This window comes from Hoplias malabaricus, chromosome 13 (assembly GCF_029633855.1).
Source record: "Hoplias malabaricus isolate fHopMal1 chromosome 13, fHopMal1.hap1, whole genome shotgun sequence".
Taxonomy (NCBI): domain Eukaryota; kingdom Metazoa; phylum Chordata; class Actinopteri; order Characiformes; family Erythrinidae; genus Hoplias; species Hoplias malabaricus.
The window spans coordinates 22,724,190-22,743,774 of record NC_089812.1 but is presented as its reverse complement, the minus strand read 5'-3'; the positions used below and the strand labels follow the sequence as shown (position 1 = coordinate 22,743,774).

Genomic DNA, 19,585 nt, shown 5'->3' with positions numbered 1-19,585 from the left:
GGTATTAATATACCAGCTGCTTCTTCCAATTTTCAGTTCCATGTCAAATGGAGCAGAAACTGTAAACAGTGCTACTTAAGTTGCAATGGAAAATTAAAATAAATAGGCCAGGGCTGGGTCTGCTATAGAGACAGAGAGAGAGAAAGAGCCTTTACTAAACATGATTCTCTTGTACAATAAAACTAAGTTTGTGCTGGTACAAATTTTGAGAATTTAAAAGTACATTTTTAACTTTAATCTGTGACGAGGTGATTCCCATCAATGTCATAAATGACTCTGTGGATTCACTGAGGGCAACCTTTCTGTTTAAGAATAAATTACTGGTAAAAGACAATGTTTTACCTCTGACAAGTTCAAATATTTTGTAGCTGAGCTCAGCAGCTCGAGCAGAATCTCATTACTCTGAACTAAATCGTTAACTTTGTTAAAAGTGATCTTTAATTTCCCATACTACACATTAGAATAAATTTGCTCATCCTCATAGTCATTGTCCACTGCAGTTTTCTCTGCCTCTGCATCTATATCAACATAGTCTTCATTGTCAGAGTCCTCTTCCTGATGGACAATGGCTTTCCTGTCTTCATCGTCTGTCTCTTCCTTTTCATCTTCAATCCAATATCTGTTGTTGATACCTGGGGAATGATTGTCAAAATTTCTTAAAGAGATGTAAAATCACCTGTTAAAGCACATGCTACAGAATAACACTTTATTGTTTGTTTTAATGGTTTCCCAAGAGACAGGAGTTTCAGTAAAAGTGCCTGAGCTTCCTTTAGTTCCAGCTACAACACTGAATAGTTTAATTATTCAGAATATTAGAGGGAACAAGATTTACACAGAGTTTGTTTGATCACCTGCTTTGTTTTTCTTCACTGCTTTATTCACTTTGTCAGTGTTTACATTGATGTAGTCCCCTTCAGAATCATCTGAATCTTCTTTGTGGTAAAAAATGGCCTCTGCATTTTCGTAATCGTCTTCATCTTCTGTCTCATTGTTCCCTCCAGTTGTTCCATACGTGTTTTTGGCTCCTACAGAAGAATTGTGTGTTTGGTCCTATTTAATCCTAAATTTTTCTAATCTGATAACAGATATTATTTTAATAATAAAGTTAACAGCAAAGCCCCAGAAGAATATTATAAATTCAGAAAAGTCTGTACTTACGATGTCTGGGATCCATATTTATATCCATCTGATGAACTTCTTGTTTGAACTTTTTGTCCTATCATCATTTACCTCTTTATGAAGTAAATGATGATAGGCACTAATATGAGTAACAGTCCTGCTGACACTCCTGAGGCGATGATGGGAACAGGGGATGCTGCAGGAGAAATCGCCATCAAAACTTACCCCACATCAAATATTTAACTTCACATTTAGGAGCATAACGAACTAATATTAGTACTTTATTAGACTTTACCTTTCACTGTGACACTGTGACTGTGGAAAAGGAACAGGTTTTACCATGAGATTTACCAAAACAATTGTCAAAATGTGTCTAAATGTGACTGATTTATATTAACAGAATTACATTTTACAAGTGCACTCTGGTGTTCCTTTTGGAGTACGACTAGATCAAGTGTGGTACATCTCCTTTCATGCTGTCTATTCATAGAAAATTCAGCACTCATCTCAGAACAACCCAAGAACAGCTGTTTAATCCACTCAGATTTCTTTTGGGGGACTCTGTTTAGGTTTATTCTTATTACATATTCCTGATGTTTTCTGCACTCTTGTTGATGATCTAAACGTGGAGACATACATGACATGAAGACATTATAATAATTTAAATAATGGACTTTTTTATTATTGAAAAAAATCATAACACTTCTGAATCTTATTGTTTTCACTTTCAGTTTCAAAGAGCCATTCAAGGAGCTGTTTCCAAGAAAATAATCCCTTTATTGTGGGAATTATGCCTTTACTGACTGAACTACACATACAGCATTCATTTAATTTGTCAATGTTTCTGCTGAAAAATAATTAATGATCAAATTTAAATGAATAAAAAACAAGTTAATTTACCGATAATAAAGACAAGAAGAGGTCTCAGCATTTTGGTTTCGCTGAATCCTTGTTGAAAAGTTCAGTTTGCACCGCTGTGGGCACTGCTGCTGTGTTCAGACACTTTTGCTCTGAGGTTCTGATGTTTGTGCCTTAAACGCCTCTCTTCCTCTTTCGCCCCTTTTCCTGATCTGTAAACGCTGTGAGACATAGTGATAACACATACTGATAACACATACTGATAACACATACTGGTAACACATACTGGTAACACATACTGGAAACAGAGACCATAGCTACACTGTATGTACAGAGGTACAATGATCATAAGAGTACAGTCTGCAGCAGAGAAACAAGCTCTTGTTTTCTTACATTATTTAAAGTTCCATGAATAATGAGAGCAGCACAACCACCACACCCCAATCCATTAAATACATTTCCAAAAAACTACATCAACATTTTCCACATTGTGCTTTTAGGTTTTAGTGTCATTATTACACCAGTTGATTGTGTCCCAGAATCCATTGCAAGTCTCTTGTTCCCAAGCAGTAGCATCATTAGATAAAAACAGATATTTGTGATTAGTGAGCCATTATAAGCTTTATTATTTATAGTGGATTTGTATCTGTAGCTGTGTTTGTAGTGTTGATTACTGATTGCTCCCTGATGACAAACAAATGTGGATTGTACTTTTGCATTAGCCTCTCATGTTTAGTTATCATTTTCTCACCCTGGTGGTTTAAGATGGATTTCCTTATGACCACAATAATGGGATTTTCAGCTATTGCACCACAGCCCAATTCTGGGTGGCTTTATACCCCTCTAGCCAACATTTGGCATTGTGCATGGTGACTAAGTTGTACATGGTCAATGTTTTTCTCTGGAAATGGTTAATTAAATAACATTTTCGGTATCAGGCCAATTTGAGTGGGAAATGGTGGATCAGTTATCAGAGGGGGGATAGAAGGAAACCAATCCAATACTCTACAGATCAGCAGGAAATATCTCAGGATCGCTGGGTACATGTAATGGCTAACTTCCTAGCACTTGTTACACATCATAGTTCTAATGGAAAATGACATGGAAGCATAATTATAGAAATATACTACAATTAAATAATGATATATTCTTAGTCTTTAGGCTTTGTCTAGTTTATTCCCAAGAACCTCTCAGTTACCTAAATCCAACAATTGGCGAGCCAGCCAGGAGCTTTTACATAAAGAATCCAGATTTATCTTCTGAAATAGGAAAAAAATCCAACGTCAAGTCAGAGCCGTGAGCTCTGCCGACCTCAACACCTCCTGTGCTGTGTGAAATGAAGGGCCCATAAACAGAAACATCTGTGCAATCTACACAGTGGTGAGCTGAATAGTGTTATCCTCACTAAAGGAGACGCAGCTGTTAATGGTGATTTATTCAAGCTTATTTAATGATAAATTAATTACACTTTATGAGGTTAATGGAGTAATATTTCAGACGTGATCCTGAGCTTTTATCTACTTCTTGGAGGTTTTTACTGGTAAAAGACCATGTTTCACTTCTCACAAATTAAAATATTTTGTAGCTCAGCTCAGCAGCTCGAGCAGAAGCTCATTACTCTGAACTAAATATGGTCAAAACTATATATATATTGTTAACACAACACCCTATGTTTCTATGAACACATACCAGAGCCCTAGGTTCTGTCATTTCCTCTGACTGTAAGAACTTGCAGCTTAGTGAGAAACAATGAAACGAGAAAGTTGCAACTTTTTGTAAACGAGGCACAGCACTAAGCAGAACATGACTCAGATTCCTCTGACCAATGTGACACAGGTTCTGAGGGGTCCTCAGACTCCTATAATTGTTTCATTCCTAGAAAGAAAAGAGAAACAAAGTGTATTTTCACCTCTCTCTCTCTAAAATCTGATCTGAAATAACTTCAGTCTCTGTGTGAAATACTTGCTGAAGATTTACTGCCTTTTTAAAGAACAGTGAGCAAGTTTGTATTTTTGTTCATTGTGTTAAAAAAGTCTAAATCCTACTCTACTTCATAGCTGTCAGTACGTGTTCATGCTCAAATGACCACAGAAAGAACTCTGACATTTCTAACCTGTGCACTCTGAAGATACAGCAGCTCTCTGAAAGTTCACATTTGCATTTATTTGCTTTGACTGAACTTACCATTGCCACCCAGTTCACATCCTGTTTGTTGTGAGTGTAACATATAGGAAATAACCTCTTAAATACCTGATCATATGATTATGTAATAACTGGAACAGGCCTAAATAGATTAAAGAAATAAAAAAAGGTTAAAACATTACACTTTTAATGATATTTACGACAAAAATAGAATAAAATACGAGAGAGAACCACTTCCCAAAGCGAAGCACCAAGATCCACAAAAAAAGACGATTCAGAAGCTGATCTGGGTCCTGTGTGTATGTGTGTGTGTGTGTGTGTGAGATGGACAGTTGTTCATTGGTGTGTAGTTGTGAGGGGACGACCGTACACCGTGGCTCACTGGCAGTGAAACATCAGGGCAGTATCTAGAGTCCAGAGAATCGCTCACATCAGCATTATCATATACACACATACGCTTAAAAACAAAACACAGGTTTCTGAGAAGCCAGCGGGAGTTCAGAGCAAGTGGACGCTCAACTTCATGTGCAAGTCATGTGCATAGTTGAAGTGAAATGAGGAAGTAAGACCCCAGCAGAGGTCGAGCTTATCGAAAGGTTTCAGCTCAAACTACGGCCTTGAGTTTCTCACTGAACACGGCGTAGAGGCGGAGGTATTGCAAGAAAGGTACAGTGATGGCCCCGACACTGATCTACAGCAGAAAACTGGATTAGAGTGAAGCCCCACAGTTCAGCTGATGTTCATACGGAGCTAGATTTAGTTGAATCATGATTAGCTGTAACACTGGAGCTGACAGAGAGGCAGGTTTGTGTCGATACGGAGGATCAGTTTCATCAACTGTTCACTTTAAAGATTTTCAGTCGTCTCTTTGAAAACTGCTGCATAATTAAACAGTTCTGATGTAAACAGAGTTATTCAGAGCGATCTGAATGTGCTGCACTGGGCATTGCACAGAGTGGTGGTTAGGAACTAGACTTGGTCTCCCACAAAGTTACCACACACTGAACATTCAAACACATGAAACATCTGTCAATACACCGCCTGGTGTCTGAGAGTTTTCAGAGAAAAACTGTTCTGTCTCTTAAAATAATGACTGTTATTTTATTAGAATTCCATTTAAAGCTCTTTAGACGGGTGGCAGGTCATTGCTGCTGCTGGTGAAGCAGGAATAAAAAGCTGGATTTGTGTTGTAGACGTGGAGACGTCTGGTTCCATTCACCACCATTGTGAAGAAATCTACAGTCAACTACTTCACACCTAAACACACCCTCTCCATCACCATGGTTACAGCTCAAACACTGAATTATGAAGAAGTAAAAAAAAACATTAAATGCATCATGGTCTTTTGGCAAATAATGGAAACCCCACATTGTGTGTTTGGGTCAGAGGTCGGCCAGGATTTGTTCGAGGAAATCATCTGTGACTCAAGATCCAAATAATGTGTGGAGATGCTCCAGTGCTGAAGGATTTTCAGCGAGATTAGATCACTGACAGCACAAATAAGGATCAGCTGGCAGATTCAGTCCAGGGTTCTGCTGTAGACCAGCAGCGTACAGAGGCAGTGCTGTTGGGGAGCTACAGGTAAAGTGATTGTCTCACGGAGGCAGTGGTGTTGTTGGTGGTGGTGATTGTTCAAAAGGACCGAGGCAGTGGTGTTGTAGGGTTCATGAGGCAGTGGGGAAATGGGGCAGAGGTTACGTCTCTTTGCTGACGGGGCGTCTGGTTTTGACTGCGTCATAAAATACTCAAAACAATGATGTTTTACGCTGTAGTTGAGCAGGAATTTTCAATAAAAGGTCTCTCTACTTCACCTTTCTAATGTAAATACCCCTTTACACCAAGTCTTAACGCAGACTGGTCTGGAAAACAACAGAAAGATATTCACTAGAAGCTGTGATCAACTCAATCTCATGCACATTCAGAAACTTCAGAAACCGACCTGAACAGAGGCCACTAACACAGCTCTGTCATTTATTTTTATTTTTTTTTCCGGACAAAAAACTCAGCACTTCACGCTTTGTTCCTCCCCTGTGTGTGTGTGTGTGTGTGTGTGTGTGTGTGTGTGTGTGTGTTTGCTTTTAACTGGTTTTGTTGCGTGAGAGTGCAAGTGTACATGATGTGAACCGTGCGATTTAGTTTTTTGCCAAAGTTAAACACAATCTCCATAACCCTCCACAACAATCTCCTGCAGTGAAGGTGACAGTGGGCAGAACACATCTATTCTCCTGGAACAACGAAGAGTAAAATATGATTTTTTTTTCCTGCATCATTCATCTAAGACAAACATTTCAAATGATCTGTTCTGTTTTCCTGTCAATATAGATATTCATATATTCATATATCTTTTGCAAGAAAAAGAAAAAAAAGTTCAAAATGTCCCTGATGACTTTTGGACTCTGGACGTCCTTTTGTCTTTATTCTATAGTCTTTAGTTTATTTCGCCTCTGTCTCCTCCTCGGTTCCTTAGATCTACACCTGAGGGAGTCTAGAACGTAGCGTCATTGTACAACGCGTGGATGGAGCAATGTTCCCTTTCCTCTTCAGAACCGACACAGCCTTTATTATGTATTACTTAATGCAGAAAGAGTAGAGAGGCCAGTTCTACAAAGTGTGGGCTTCATTCTGCCCAAAGTCCTCAGTCTCAGTTTGCTCTGATCATTCCTTTCCGGTCCTAGATCAGAATCTGCTAAAAAAGCGCCAACTCATTGAGGCCATAAAGTGGGTCATGGATGTGTGTCGCATTCGGCCGTTACATCCCACCCCCAGCCAAGCAAGCCAGGGTATTGTTCGTTTCTGGGTACAATCTCGGTCAAACGGGTACAATCAGTTTGTCACACACCTTTAAGAAAGTCAAAGTAGTACCCGTAAGTACAGATCAGCCCTAAGAAGCCTGTAATACCTCCACAGAGCAGGCGGATGGCGCTGAGCAGACCCGTTTCTGCGTCGTCCATCTCCAGCGGCAGCAGCTGGTTGGCGAAGGCGAACACGAGGTCGGTGAGGGGGCCGAAGCCAGCGTTGTGCATCTGTGTCCGGTTCAGCGTCAGACCGTCCGAGAAGGTCATGGTGTCCTGATCCGGAGTGTAGCGCGTACAGATCCGCAGAATCTGACAGGAACAGAGACGGGGGGAAGTTAATTCTATTCTGTGAGACACAGGTAACAAAGAGGTGGTGAAGTTGAACAAATTAAAAAAGGAGGAAGATAAAAGCTGCAGAATTAAATATACGTTATTCACAGCTGTTTTAATTTGTTTCAAGAGGGAAGTGTGAAACAGCAAATCCAGGTTTAGATTTCAGTGTTCATTTAAAAAGTGACTGTGAATCATAACAATGCACCAGTGACTCATTAAAATACAGCAGGTCCAGTCAGAGAAAATTCACTGAAGGTCCAGACCGGATCATGATTCTGAAGTAGCCTGGTTACATCAACATTTCATGTCTTCAACTGAGCGTCAAATCAAATAAAGCCTCTCGTAGAGGAGCTTCACTGCTGCTTTAATAATCACCTCAGTCTCAGAACACGAGACATGTTTCTAACAGACCGTGAGAAAAAGAAACATAACAATTTTTTGGTTAACAGCTCTGTTTCAGCATTTCTCTTTTTAGAGCACTCCCTTTAAATTCTTCCTCTGACTTGCGTTCTTCTCAAACCACTGTTTCTCACCTCGTACCTCAGCTGTGGGTCGCTGAGTTCATTAAATGCACAGAAATGGAGGTCTGAGAGTGTCCTGAGTAAACTGCTACTGTAAAATGCTAGAAAAGATACTCTGGTTCAAAAAGAAACACTCAGAATTAAATCATGCTCAGTTTTTCATCAGATGCAGGCCCAGGTTCAGATAAGACAACAGTCTGGGTCTGGATAAAGCCTGAGAACATCACTGACACCATGAAAGGAAACTCTCAAACAGCCCACACTCTTTTTGAGCGAAACTCACCAAAATATTGAGGCAGGCAGCTTTCAACAGCGTGATCTGGTCAGCGATGGTGAGGGTGGTGAAGCCCGGGATCTGTTTCGCAAACTCCACCTGTGATGATGTACAGTACCTGTGACACATCACCAAGAGAAACCATTATGTATACTTACCTGTACTTACTCACCTGCATACGGGTCATGTGAGAGGGAAAAGAGTACTATCTCTTGATGCTGAGTTTTACTTACCTGGTTGAATCCATTCTCCACAGAGGGAAGGGGGAACTAGCATCTAGAAGAGGGAAAATATATTATCTAATAAATATTGATATTATGAATGAACGTTAAACATGCCATGGCTGTAACTGAATCTTGGTACAGTTGTTAGTTCATTGTTAATTTTTATTGTGTATGAAACTTGTGTCCAAGATACTTTAACTTATACCTCTTAAGGGAATGGTATATTCTAAGGGGCGGGGCTACCTATATATATACCACACAAGGGTAAAAGAGAGAGACTCTGCTAGACCGTAGCGAGAGGAGCATAACCTAAGGGCATAATAAGACTCAATTGATTTAGTTGTCTTTATCCTTTTTGTCTCTGCTTATAGAGAATTTTGTTTTGTTAATTTTTTTGTTCACAAGGAGCGCGCGTGTATATATATTGTAAATAGTAATTTAAAGTCTGGTGTGTAAATAAAGGTGGAAGGGAACCAAAAATCGAACCTCTCGGTGTCATTTCAAGTCGACCTTATAACATCTCAGGCCTCTCGCCCGACTCTACCCATAGAGAACACCTCCCACCATTTCACTTTGCGATGGTGTAGGGGTGAGCTTTATCACAAATGGTGGCAGTGACTACGAACCTGATGACAGCAACCACATATAGTCTACGACAAGAAACGAGAGAGAGGTACGACGCCGAAAAGCAGAGGAGCGTTGTGTAACTCCAACAATTACCACTAGGAGAAGATGGCTCCCAAGAAACCACCAGTCACCCAGACACGGAGCGAAGAAGAGGAATGCGAGTCAACCACCGTCAAAGGGAATACATCGGAGATCACTAACTTACAGCAGATGCTCGAAAGCTTTTTCAGCTCTCAACAGCAGAGAGATGAAGAACTGCGGAGAGAAGCGACGAAGCAAGAGCAGAGGTGGCGTTCCCTACAACACCAGTTCGGCCTTCTACAGGAAGAAGTACGGAGGGGCCAAAGTGGAGTACAACAACACAGGGAAACGGAGCATTCCACAACAGCATCGCACACAATATACAGACCCGCGACTCCGGCAGTAAGTGCATACGACGCGATGGGAGAACAATTAAGGACAACACAGGTAGCGTGGCCAAGACTCCCGCAACTTAAAGATGATGATGACATCGAACATTACTTCATAATGTTTGAGCGGTTAGCGCTAGCGGCTAGATGGCCGAAAACGGACTGGGCTTTTCATCTGGTCCCCTTGCTGGAAGGAAAGGCAAGAGCAGCCTACGTCGCCATGAGCGTTGAACAGATAAATGACTTTGAAGCAGTGAAAGAGGCTATTCTCAGAAAGTTTGAGATTAACCCTGAGACTTACAGACAGCGTTTCCGTAAAGGGCACGTATTAAACAACGAGACGCCGAGGGAACTATTCACGCGGCTCACGGGACTTTATGAGAGATGGATACGTCCAAAAGACAAGACAAAAGAGGACATTGGACAAACCATCGTTCTGGAACAGTTCCTGAGCGTAATCAATCCAGAATTGAAGAGCTGGATATTGGAACGCAGCCCGACTTCTGCGGAGCAAGCGGTTGAAATGGCAGAAGCTTTCATCGCGGCACGACAAGCCGAGGGAGAGTTCCAGCTCCGAAAGTCAACCTTCACCAAACAGACCAGTAAGTTTGGAGACGTGACTATGGTAGTGGTGTTGAACGTTCAAAGCCAGCCTTTAAAATGCAGTGGCATAAGTCCATTAAAAGCTCAGCTGAAAAACCAAAAATAAGATGTTTTAGCTGTAACCAAATAGGACACAAAAGCTCTGAATGTCAATATCCTCCCACTAGCTCTAACCAACTGTGCTACACCCCTAGAAAAGAAAATCCTTTTAGTACACAGGAATGTAATGATGAAACCACAGTAACAGTTAAATTGAATGGCAAACAGTTTAGGGCTTTATTAGATACTGGGGCAAGCCAAACTTTAGTCACACAAGCATGTCTTGAAAACTCTCAATATAGCCTTACAGGTACGTTAAAGGTCAAATGCATACATGGTGATGAGCAGATTTATCCTACAACTGAGATTAATATATCAATTAAAGGGCAATCCTACCTGGTACGCGTAGGAGTGGTACAAAACTCTCCATATCCCATCATACTAGGCAGAGACATCCCTATTTTGATTGATTAATTGAACTATAAAAATGTAAAAACGGCAGAGGCTATGGTAGTGACCAGGCAAAGCAAAAAAAATTTAGCCAAAGATACCACAGAACTTTTTAAGGAATTGCCATATGCTGCAGAAACTAAAAAAAAGACAAGGAGAGATGTAAGGAAAGCTAAAGTTATGGGAACCAAATGTCTGGAGAAAATAGAACTGCCAGATACAGATAACATTAGTTTACCCTTTAACTTTGAACAACTCCAAAATTTAGATGAAACTTTAAAACCACTATTTGAAAAAAGCAGACAATATAGTGACAACACTGATAAAGGTTGCCACTTAGCGATTAAAGATAACAAGCTATATAGAATCACTGATAAAGGTGAGCAACTAGTACTCCCGGTAAGCCTTAGGGAGAAAGTGCTTAAAATGGGACATTCAGATCCCTGGGCAGGCCACTTCGGGCAAGCTAAAACATTCAGCCGCATAGCATACAGATTTTACTGGCCAGGTCAGTATGCAGATGTGATTAAATACTGCAATAATTGCCCGGAATGTCAACTCACTGCAACTCTAAAAAAGTCAGACAAGGTGCCTATGGTGAGCATGCCTATAATAGACATACCATTCTCTCGCATAGCAATGGACGTAGTAGGGCCGTTACCTAGAACAAAAAACGGAAACCGTTACATTTTAGTAATATGTGACTATGCGACAAAATATCCAGAGGCTTTTGCCCTCAAAAACATTAAAACTCGTCAAATTGTCAATGCTCTGATACAACTTATTTCAAGAGTAGGGATCCCGAAAGAGATATTGACAGACAGGGGCACTAACTTCACTTCAAAACAGATAAAGCAAGTGTACGATCTATTAGGCATTAAAAGTATTCACACCACACCATATCACCCTCAGACTGATGGGCTAACAGAACGTTTCAATAAGACTCTGAAACAAGCTTTACAGAAGGTGACGAACAACAACGGTACAGACTGGGACATGTGGTTACCCTATGTGCTGTTCGCATATCGTGAAGTACCTCAAGCTTCCACCGGCTTTTCCCCGTTTGAACTCCTTTATGGAAGACAGGTGAGAGGTCCGATGGATGTCCTGAAAGAAGCTTGGGAAGGTGAGAAGAGTGAACAGAAACTGAACATTTTAACGTATGTCTTGAAGATCAGAGACAAGTTGAGTCAATTGACAAGTACTGTCCATGAAAACATGGAGAAAGCTCAAGTACAGCAAAAACACTGGTATGATAAAGTGGCAAGGAAGAGAGTTCTGCAAATCGGGCAGAAAGTACTTATTCTACTACCCACCAGTGACACTGGGCTTTTAGCCAAATGGCAGGGGCCATATAAAGTGCAAAGACAAGTCGGAGAAACTACATATGAACTCCACCTGCCTGACAGACGGAAGAAATTTCAGAGCTTCCACATTAACATGTTGAGACCCTGGAAGGAGCCTGAGAATAAGAGTTCGGAGCAGCTATGGATAAGGGCCGTTCATGATGAAGACGAGGTGGCCGAACAGTATTTCCCCACAAGAAACGAAGGTTTCGTTCTTCCAAAGGTGCCCCACTTAACATCACAGCAACAACAAGAACTACTGCACGTGGTCCCACCTAAGCTTTTCTCAGATGAACCAGGATTAACAGACGTGACCCAGCATAACGTCAGACTCATCAAAGATGAACCGATTAGGCAGTTCAACTGCAGAGTTCCAGCACGACTTGTCCCTGAGTTGAAAAAAGAAGTTGAGGCTATGATCAAAATGGGAGTAATAGAACCGTCAAAGAGCGAATGGTGTAGCCCTGTCGTCTTGGTTCCCAAGAAAGATGGAGGCTTACGGTTTTGCATTGACTTTTCAAAGCTAAACGCCGTGTCTGCTTTTGACCCATATCCCATGCCAAGAGCAGATGACCTAATAGAGAGGCTAGGGAAGGCTAAAGTTCTGTCCACGGTGGATTTATGCAAGGGATACTGGCAAGTTCCACTCAGCCAGTCCGCTAAAGAGCTGACTGCATTTAGAACACCATCAGGACTATACCATTTCCGTACAATGCCATTCGGATTACACGGTGCGGCTGCAACCTTCCAGAGGTTAATGGACGACGTTCTCAGAGGTACGGAGGACTTCGCGGCAGCTTATATAGATGATGTGGTGATCTACAGTTCATCATGGGAAGAACATCTACAACATCTAGGCATTGTCCTGAGGAAGATCGCAGATGCAGGTCTGACAGCAAACCCCAGCAAATGTCATCTCGCTCGCGAGGAGGTCTCATATCTAGGTTACATCCTGGGCGGGGGTCAAATAAGACCTCAAGTGGACAAAGTTGAGGCCGTGAGGGCAACACCCCAACCTAATACAAAGAGGAGGGTACGTTCATTTTTAGGTCTTGTGGGATGGTACCGCAGGTTCATCCCTAATTTTTCAACTAAAGCAGCAGCACTGACGGATTTAACCAAGAAGGACATGCCTCAAAGGGTTAAATGGACAGAGACCTGTGAGTATGCTTTTAAAGACCTCAAAAATGCATTATGCCAGGAACCAGTTTTAGCCAGCCCTGATTTTTCGAAACCTTTTATTGTGCAGACTGATGCATCAGGTACAGGGTTGGGTGCTGTCTTATTACAGGGGGAGGACGATGAGAGAAAACCTATCCTGTATATTAGCAGGAAACTGTTTCCACGTGAGTCTAACTACTCTACCATCGAGAAGGAGGCTCTCGCTATCAAATGGGCGCTTGACTCTTTAAAGTATTACTTGCTTGGACATGACTTTGTTCTAGAGACAGATCACAAAGCTTTGCAGTGGATCCAAAGAATGAAAGACTCTAATGCTAGAATCACACGATGGTACTTGTCATTACAGCCCTATCGTTTTACTATAAGGTATAGAAAAGGTACCCATAATGTAACAGCTGACTACCTGTCCCGCCGCTGGGAAGGCGTTGAGCTTAAGGAGGGGGGTGTGTGATGATGTACAGTACCTGTGACACATCACCAAGAGAAACCATTATGTATACTTACCTGTACTTACTCACCTGCATACGGGTCATGTGAGAGGGAAAAGAGTACTATCTCTTGATGCTGAGTTTTACTTACCTGGTTGAATCCATTCTCCACAGAGGGAAGGGGGAACTAGCATCTAGAAGAGGGAAAATATATTATCTAATAAATATTGATATTATGAATGAACGTTAAACATGCCATGGCTGTAACTGAATCTTGGTACAGTTGTTAGTTCATTGTTAATTTTTATTGTGTATGAAACTTGTGTCCAAGATACTTTAACTTATACCTCTTAAGGGAATGGTATATTCTAAGGGGCGGGGCTACCTATATATATACCACACAAGGGTAAAAGAGAGAGACTCTGCTAGACCGTAGCGAGAGGAGCATAACCTAAGGGCATAATAAGACTCAATTGATTTAGTTGTCTTTATCCTTTTTGTCTCTGCTTATAGAGAATTTTCTTTTGTTAATTTTTTTGTTCACAAGGAGCGCGCGTGTATATATATTGTAAATAGTAATTTAAAGTCTGGTGTGTAAATAAAGGTGGAAGGGAACCAAAAATCGAACCTCTCGGTGTCATTTCAAGTCGACCTTATAACATCTCAGGCCTCTCGCCCGACTCTACCCATAGAGAACACCTCCCACCATTTCACTTTGCGATGGTGTAGGGGTGAGCTTTATCACACCACCGTTTATATGATGCACTTTGTGGAGAGCTCACTGAACTTATCCCACAGGTCAACGTCCAGAGAGACCCTGTGGTCTGCGCTGTTGTTCTACAGAACAGAAAGACAGACTTAATGTTGCAGTGTACAGACAGGATTTAGGACACGTTCCACACCACCTCCACTTTTCTCTTGTGTAAACAGAAGCACAAACAATCCTGATCTGCACAAAGTCATGAGAGTTTATTCAAAGCTGAAACTCTGTGTGACACACACTCCATTCACTGATCAAGTGTTCAGGAGCCACAACAGAAAGTGATCTGAGATGTTTAATATAAAGGTGTGTAAGCCTGGCTTTAAGAATGTATGAATTTTCACATTTTTGGGTTTCATTAATGTGCATAAAGAGGTGTATTCTGTCTTGTACAGACATTAATCTTATTTCCTGGCTGCAGAAAGTCTTACTTTAATGCACTGGATCACCACTAGATGGTGTAGCATACTAGCATTTCAGTCATTTTCATGTTGTTTTACTCTGAATGTGATCTTTCTGTGACAGCTGAGAAATGTGGATATATCAGACAAAGACCACAACAAACCATCGACTCTGCGCTTCCTAAGAATCAGTCAGAACTCTAACATCAACAACAGGACGTTAATTATAAAAGTCCAGTTATAAATAAAGTCAGTGAATTAAATCAAATGCTTCTACACCGTGTCCCAAACCACTCCCTATTCACTATTCCCTACATTACTCACTATACAGTGCACTGTATATAGGGAACTGAATTCAGAAGAATAGTGAACAATTTCAGACATGACCTCCTGCAGGTTCTTCCCAAGAAATGCAGAGGATTATGGGTATCCCCTCTCCATCTAGGGATGGTTTGAGTGCACTGAATATTGTCCACTATGCTCCTGGACACTGCATAGTGAACAGGGCATAGTTTTGGACACAGCACTTATTAGTTCAAACATTCTGTGTCTTGCAAAGCCTTATCATTGCAGTCTGAACCACTTTGTTTCACCAAATCAGCTACTTTTAGAGGAATAAAAATAAACCTTAAAACTTAAATCTTTGAGTGGAATTCAACGTTTGGACGATTTCAGTTATAATTTCTGGTCCATTCAGAATCATTTACACACACTGGAAAAGAAAAGGAGAGGGGACTGCTGACTGCTGGCAGGGCTCCCTCACCGTGGTGTATTTGCCGAGCTGACACAGAGATGGAAAGGTTTCTTGATGGGCTTTCCTCACTCGTTCAATCATCTGCTCCGTGTCGGGACTCAGGACATAGCTCTCAGTGCACTCCACCTTCTTCTCCTCCTTCTTCTTCTTGTTCCGATCGTTCCTTACAGCTGCAAGAAGGTGAAAAAACAGTCAAACTCAGAGAAGCTTTGGTGGGTTTGAGTTTCTAAATCATCCACTCAGACCCCAAACCCACTTTGCTGCAGTAACTCCAAGGATGAGTCTCCAAGGATGAGGATTTTTTTGCATTAGGCCACAAAACATTAGTGAGGTGAAATACTCAGTTTCACTGCCCAGTGCTCTGTTAAAACCTTCAGCTCATTTATTCAGGAGCCACAACAGAAAGTGATCTGAGATGCTTTCAGTTTTTCACTGTGTAAAATTAAGTTGTGTTTTAAAAAATTTAATTTTCAAATTTTATCATTTCAAGATCTCAAGTCATTGTACAATATTCAGTTATATTTCCTGGCTGCAGAAAGTCTTACTTTAATGCACTGGATCACCACTAGATGGTGTAGCAGACCAGAAAGTTTCTTGTGGCTCTTATTTATAAGTTTAAGCAGCGTGTTTCTCAAAAAGCATAAACACTAACTTCCACTTAGAAAAGCTCGGTCAAACTAGTCCCCCTCTGTTTTGGAAGAGTATAATGGTAAAGACTTGGAGGTGAACTGATTTCAGAAGAAAAGCAACAAGTTGTTGACAGGAAGTGAATGTGATTTCCCATTCATAAAATACATTTTATAAAAATAAAAAACTATTTTAATTCAATACACAAATGTCTAAACAAATAAATAGGATTTTCTTTGAGAAATAAATAAACACCTTTGTGAAAACTTTATGTGGGAAAAATGAAAACAAAAAAAGGATTTGCTACTCTGTGGATGTGATGAAGATATCAGGGCATTCTGGTGTTTCATTTCAAAATAAAGGCCCTTTTAATGATCATATATCTATTGGTTTTATTCTAAATTGAGATTGTTATTAAAATTAAAATTGAATGCTTCAGTTTGTAAAGACCAATTTCACATGTGTCAAATGTTTAATATCAAGGCATTAATGTGTCAAGGCCCTGTGTTATCACATCTCTGAAGTTTTAATTACAAATTAGACAATTATTAAAAGGAATTTGCAAAGGCAGAATGAGAGTACACCACCTGAATATTTCACTCATTTAATATGAAGTCATTCTAGTTCGTCATTCTGAATAGTAACACTTCAAATGATAATATTTCAGTTATATTTGCTGTGTTTATATTGTTTTTGCACACTCCATTTTCACTGCAGAATTATAGTACATCGCCTGAATATGTCACTCATTTAATATCAAGACATTCTGGTGTGTCATTTCAGAATAGAAGCCCTTAATATGTTCACATTTGTAATATTTGCCCTAACTTTGTTATGAAAAGGTATTCTCCAGGTTGCATATACCAGTTTCACTTCATAATGATAGAACCCCACCTGGATATGTCTCTCCCTTAATATCAAGCCATTCTGGTGTGTACCTTCTTAATAGTAGCACTTTAAATGATCACATTTCAGTTATATTTGCTCTGTATTAAGACTATCATTTAAAAGATCCTTGATTTTGCACACACCAATTTTACTGCAGAATAATAGTACACCAACTAAATATGTCAGTCACGTGCTGTTCAGTCATTCTGGTGTGCAATTTCAGAATATTAGCATTTGAAATGATTCAATTTGGAAGGTATTTTTTGTTGTTGACTTTCAACAAATAATCAAATGAAATTACATAGATTTTTATTATATATAGTTATAGTGTATATAGGTAGTTTTTCTTGAGTTTTAGGAACAAAAATCCAGAAACAAGGGTTTTAATATAAGAACTGAATTTCTGCATTCATTCATTATCTGTAACCCGGAAAACACCCTGGAGGGGGTGCCAGTCCTTCACAGGGCAACACATACCCACACCCACCCACCTACAGACACTTTTGAGTCACCAATCCACTTACCAACATCTGTTTTTGGACTGTGAGGAAGAAACCCACACAGACACATGGAGAACACACCACACTCCTCACAGACAGTCACCCGGAGCAGGACTTGAACCCACAACCTCCAGGTGCCTGGAGCTGTGTGACTGTGACATTACCTGCTGCACCACTGTGCCGCCTAATTTCTGCATTTTTTAAAAAAAATGAATATACATGAATGAATATAATCAATATATTCTCAGCAGAATAGCATTGCTTTTGGGTAATATAATATAGTAAATTTGCTGAAAACATATTTGAACATATTACTTCTAAATGATAAAAATATTATTTCAGTCAGTTCTGTGTTTGCAGACTCTCTTTAGTTTAACCTCCATAGTCTCAGAAGACTTAGTTCTGTACTGAGGCATAGAGACTAACTAATGTAGTGTAACTAATGTAAATATAATGTGTTGTGTAAATAAGTCGGTTGATTGATGGATTGAATTGTGTTCTAGCCTACATACAGTGTCTGAGGACAGACACCCTCACCCCTTGTACTAAATGGTTTAGTCCGCCTTCACAGGGATTTTTATTAACTTAGTTCATTCTGCTGAAGCTGCAGTTCTCATTGTATCCGTGCTGTGGAAGACGATGCCCAAGAAAACTAAATCCGCATTTCAGAAAGGAAATGATGTTGGAAAAAGACCAAAAAAAGCAACTGTTACCAAACTTCTTTCCCAAGAAATGTGAGCCCAAATGTGAAAGCAAATAGCCTGCAATGTTAAAAGGAGTTCGTGTTTAATTAAATGACCTCCAGTTGTTATAAAACACTTTAATACCACCGCGACTGTTAGTGCTAAAAAACACCTAACACAAAATTAGAAATAGCATGACGCCTTACCTGTAATCCGAGGTAAACTCTAAATACAGTTTTGTTTACATAACCGCAAAAGTGCTCAACTTCCGTGCAGGCCTATGATGTTAGGAAACCTCATGGCATTCACTGTTACAGCTTTTAATCATTCTGTTTGAGGGGGACCCTGGGCACTGCTTGTGCATAGGGCCCAGAATTTGGTGCTACGCCCTTGTTCCTGGTCCATATGACACCCTCTGAGTGCAAAGCTCATACACATCCACTTTATGTTCTCGTTGTGTTTATAATAGATTCCAATAGATTTACTACAGAATCTCTGACAAATCCAGGCCACTAAGTGTCAGTATAATGACATTTTTATAACTCGATGAAGAATCATTAGACAGAATGACTGACTGCTTTTTTAAAAAACTTTATTATAATATCTCAGTGTAGTTTATGATTTTTTAATTAGAATCTCTTATTTTCCTCAGTAAAAGTTTCAGGGAGAGCTTCAGACACAGACACTTTAATAAAGAAAATTAAAACTACAGTGCAGCTATTGACTCAAACATGAAATCAGGTGTTCGAGGGAGAGAGAGACAGAGTTAGAGTTTGTTATGATATTTCATACATATTTCAGCATATATAAAATATAATAGACCTCCTGAACTCAACAGTAGCAGCGCTGCGTTTACATTAATATATTCATCCGCAAATGTCTCACTATAATCTGTAAAAAGTGTGAAATATGGGAGGAAGATGTGGCCAAATGGAGTAAAATAATGAATTAGCATTAAAAATATTAATATGTTACATTCCAGTGTGTGTTGAAGTGTGTTAACTTGAGTTAAAGCAACACTTTATTTCTCATGCTACGCATTTGCATACATTTGCTCATCCTCATAGTCACTGTCCACTGCAGTTTTCTCTGCCTCTGCGTCTATATCAACATAGTCCTCATTGAGTCCTCTTCCTGATGGACAATGGCTTCCTGATTTTCATAATCGTCTTCATCATCGTCTCATCCCCTGCCTCCTCAGTCCAATATCTGTCGCTGATACCTGGGGAATGATTTTCAAAATACAGTTATTTAAAGAAGAAATCAAAATGACCTGGTAAAGCACATGCTACGGAATAACAATTCATGTTTTGTTTTAATGTTTGTAACTGTTGTCGTTTCCACGACGTGTTAATCTTGTATCTAGTCTTAACTATAATACTTGAAAGAATAAGTTCAATTAAAAGTTTCTAAATCGTTTTTTAAAAAATACTTAAAATACGAAGACGACTTCTTGGAAGATCAGCAGGCTCTTTATTTTCTTAAAACATTGGGGAGCAGTCTCAGAAGCCTCCTGCAGACTCACTCACAAAGACACACGGAAAACCACAGTTTACATACACTTTTTTGGGGTGAATTCATCTCGCCCCTCCAATTAGGTTGCATTACATAGGACACAAAA

At 40.0% G+C, this 19,585-nt stretch overlaps 1 protein-coding gene and 1 pseudogene across 1 annotated transcript in view; both read right to left on the bottom strand.

Annotated features, from left to right (window-relative positions):
* Positions 1 to 418: 418 nt before the first annotated feature.
* LOC136664723 (uncharacterized) overlaps positions 419 to 19,585 on the bottom strand; it is a 42,044-nt gene continuing 22,877 nt past the window's right edge. The window contains exons 8-9 of the mRNA XM_066642084.1: positions 852 to 1,025; positions 419 to 632 (exon numbers count right to left, since the gene is read on the bottom strand). Of these exons, the coding sequence (XP_066498181.1) occupies positions 451 to 632; positions 852 to 1,025 (356 nt within the window). The 3' untranslated portion in view covers positions 419 to 450. The remainder of the gene's footprint in view (positions 633 to 851; positions 1,026 to 19,585) is intronic.
* Positions 6,268 to 19,023, bottom strand: LOC136665159 (retinoic acid receptor alpha-B-like; annotated as a pseudogene).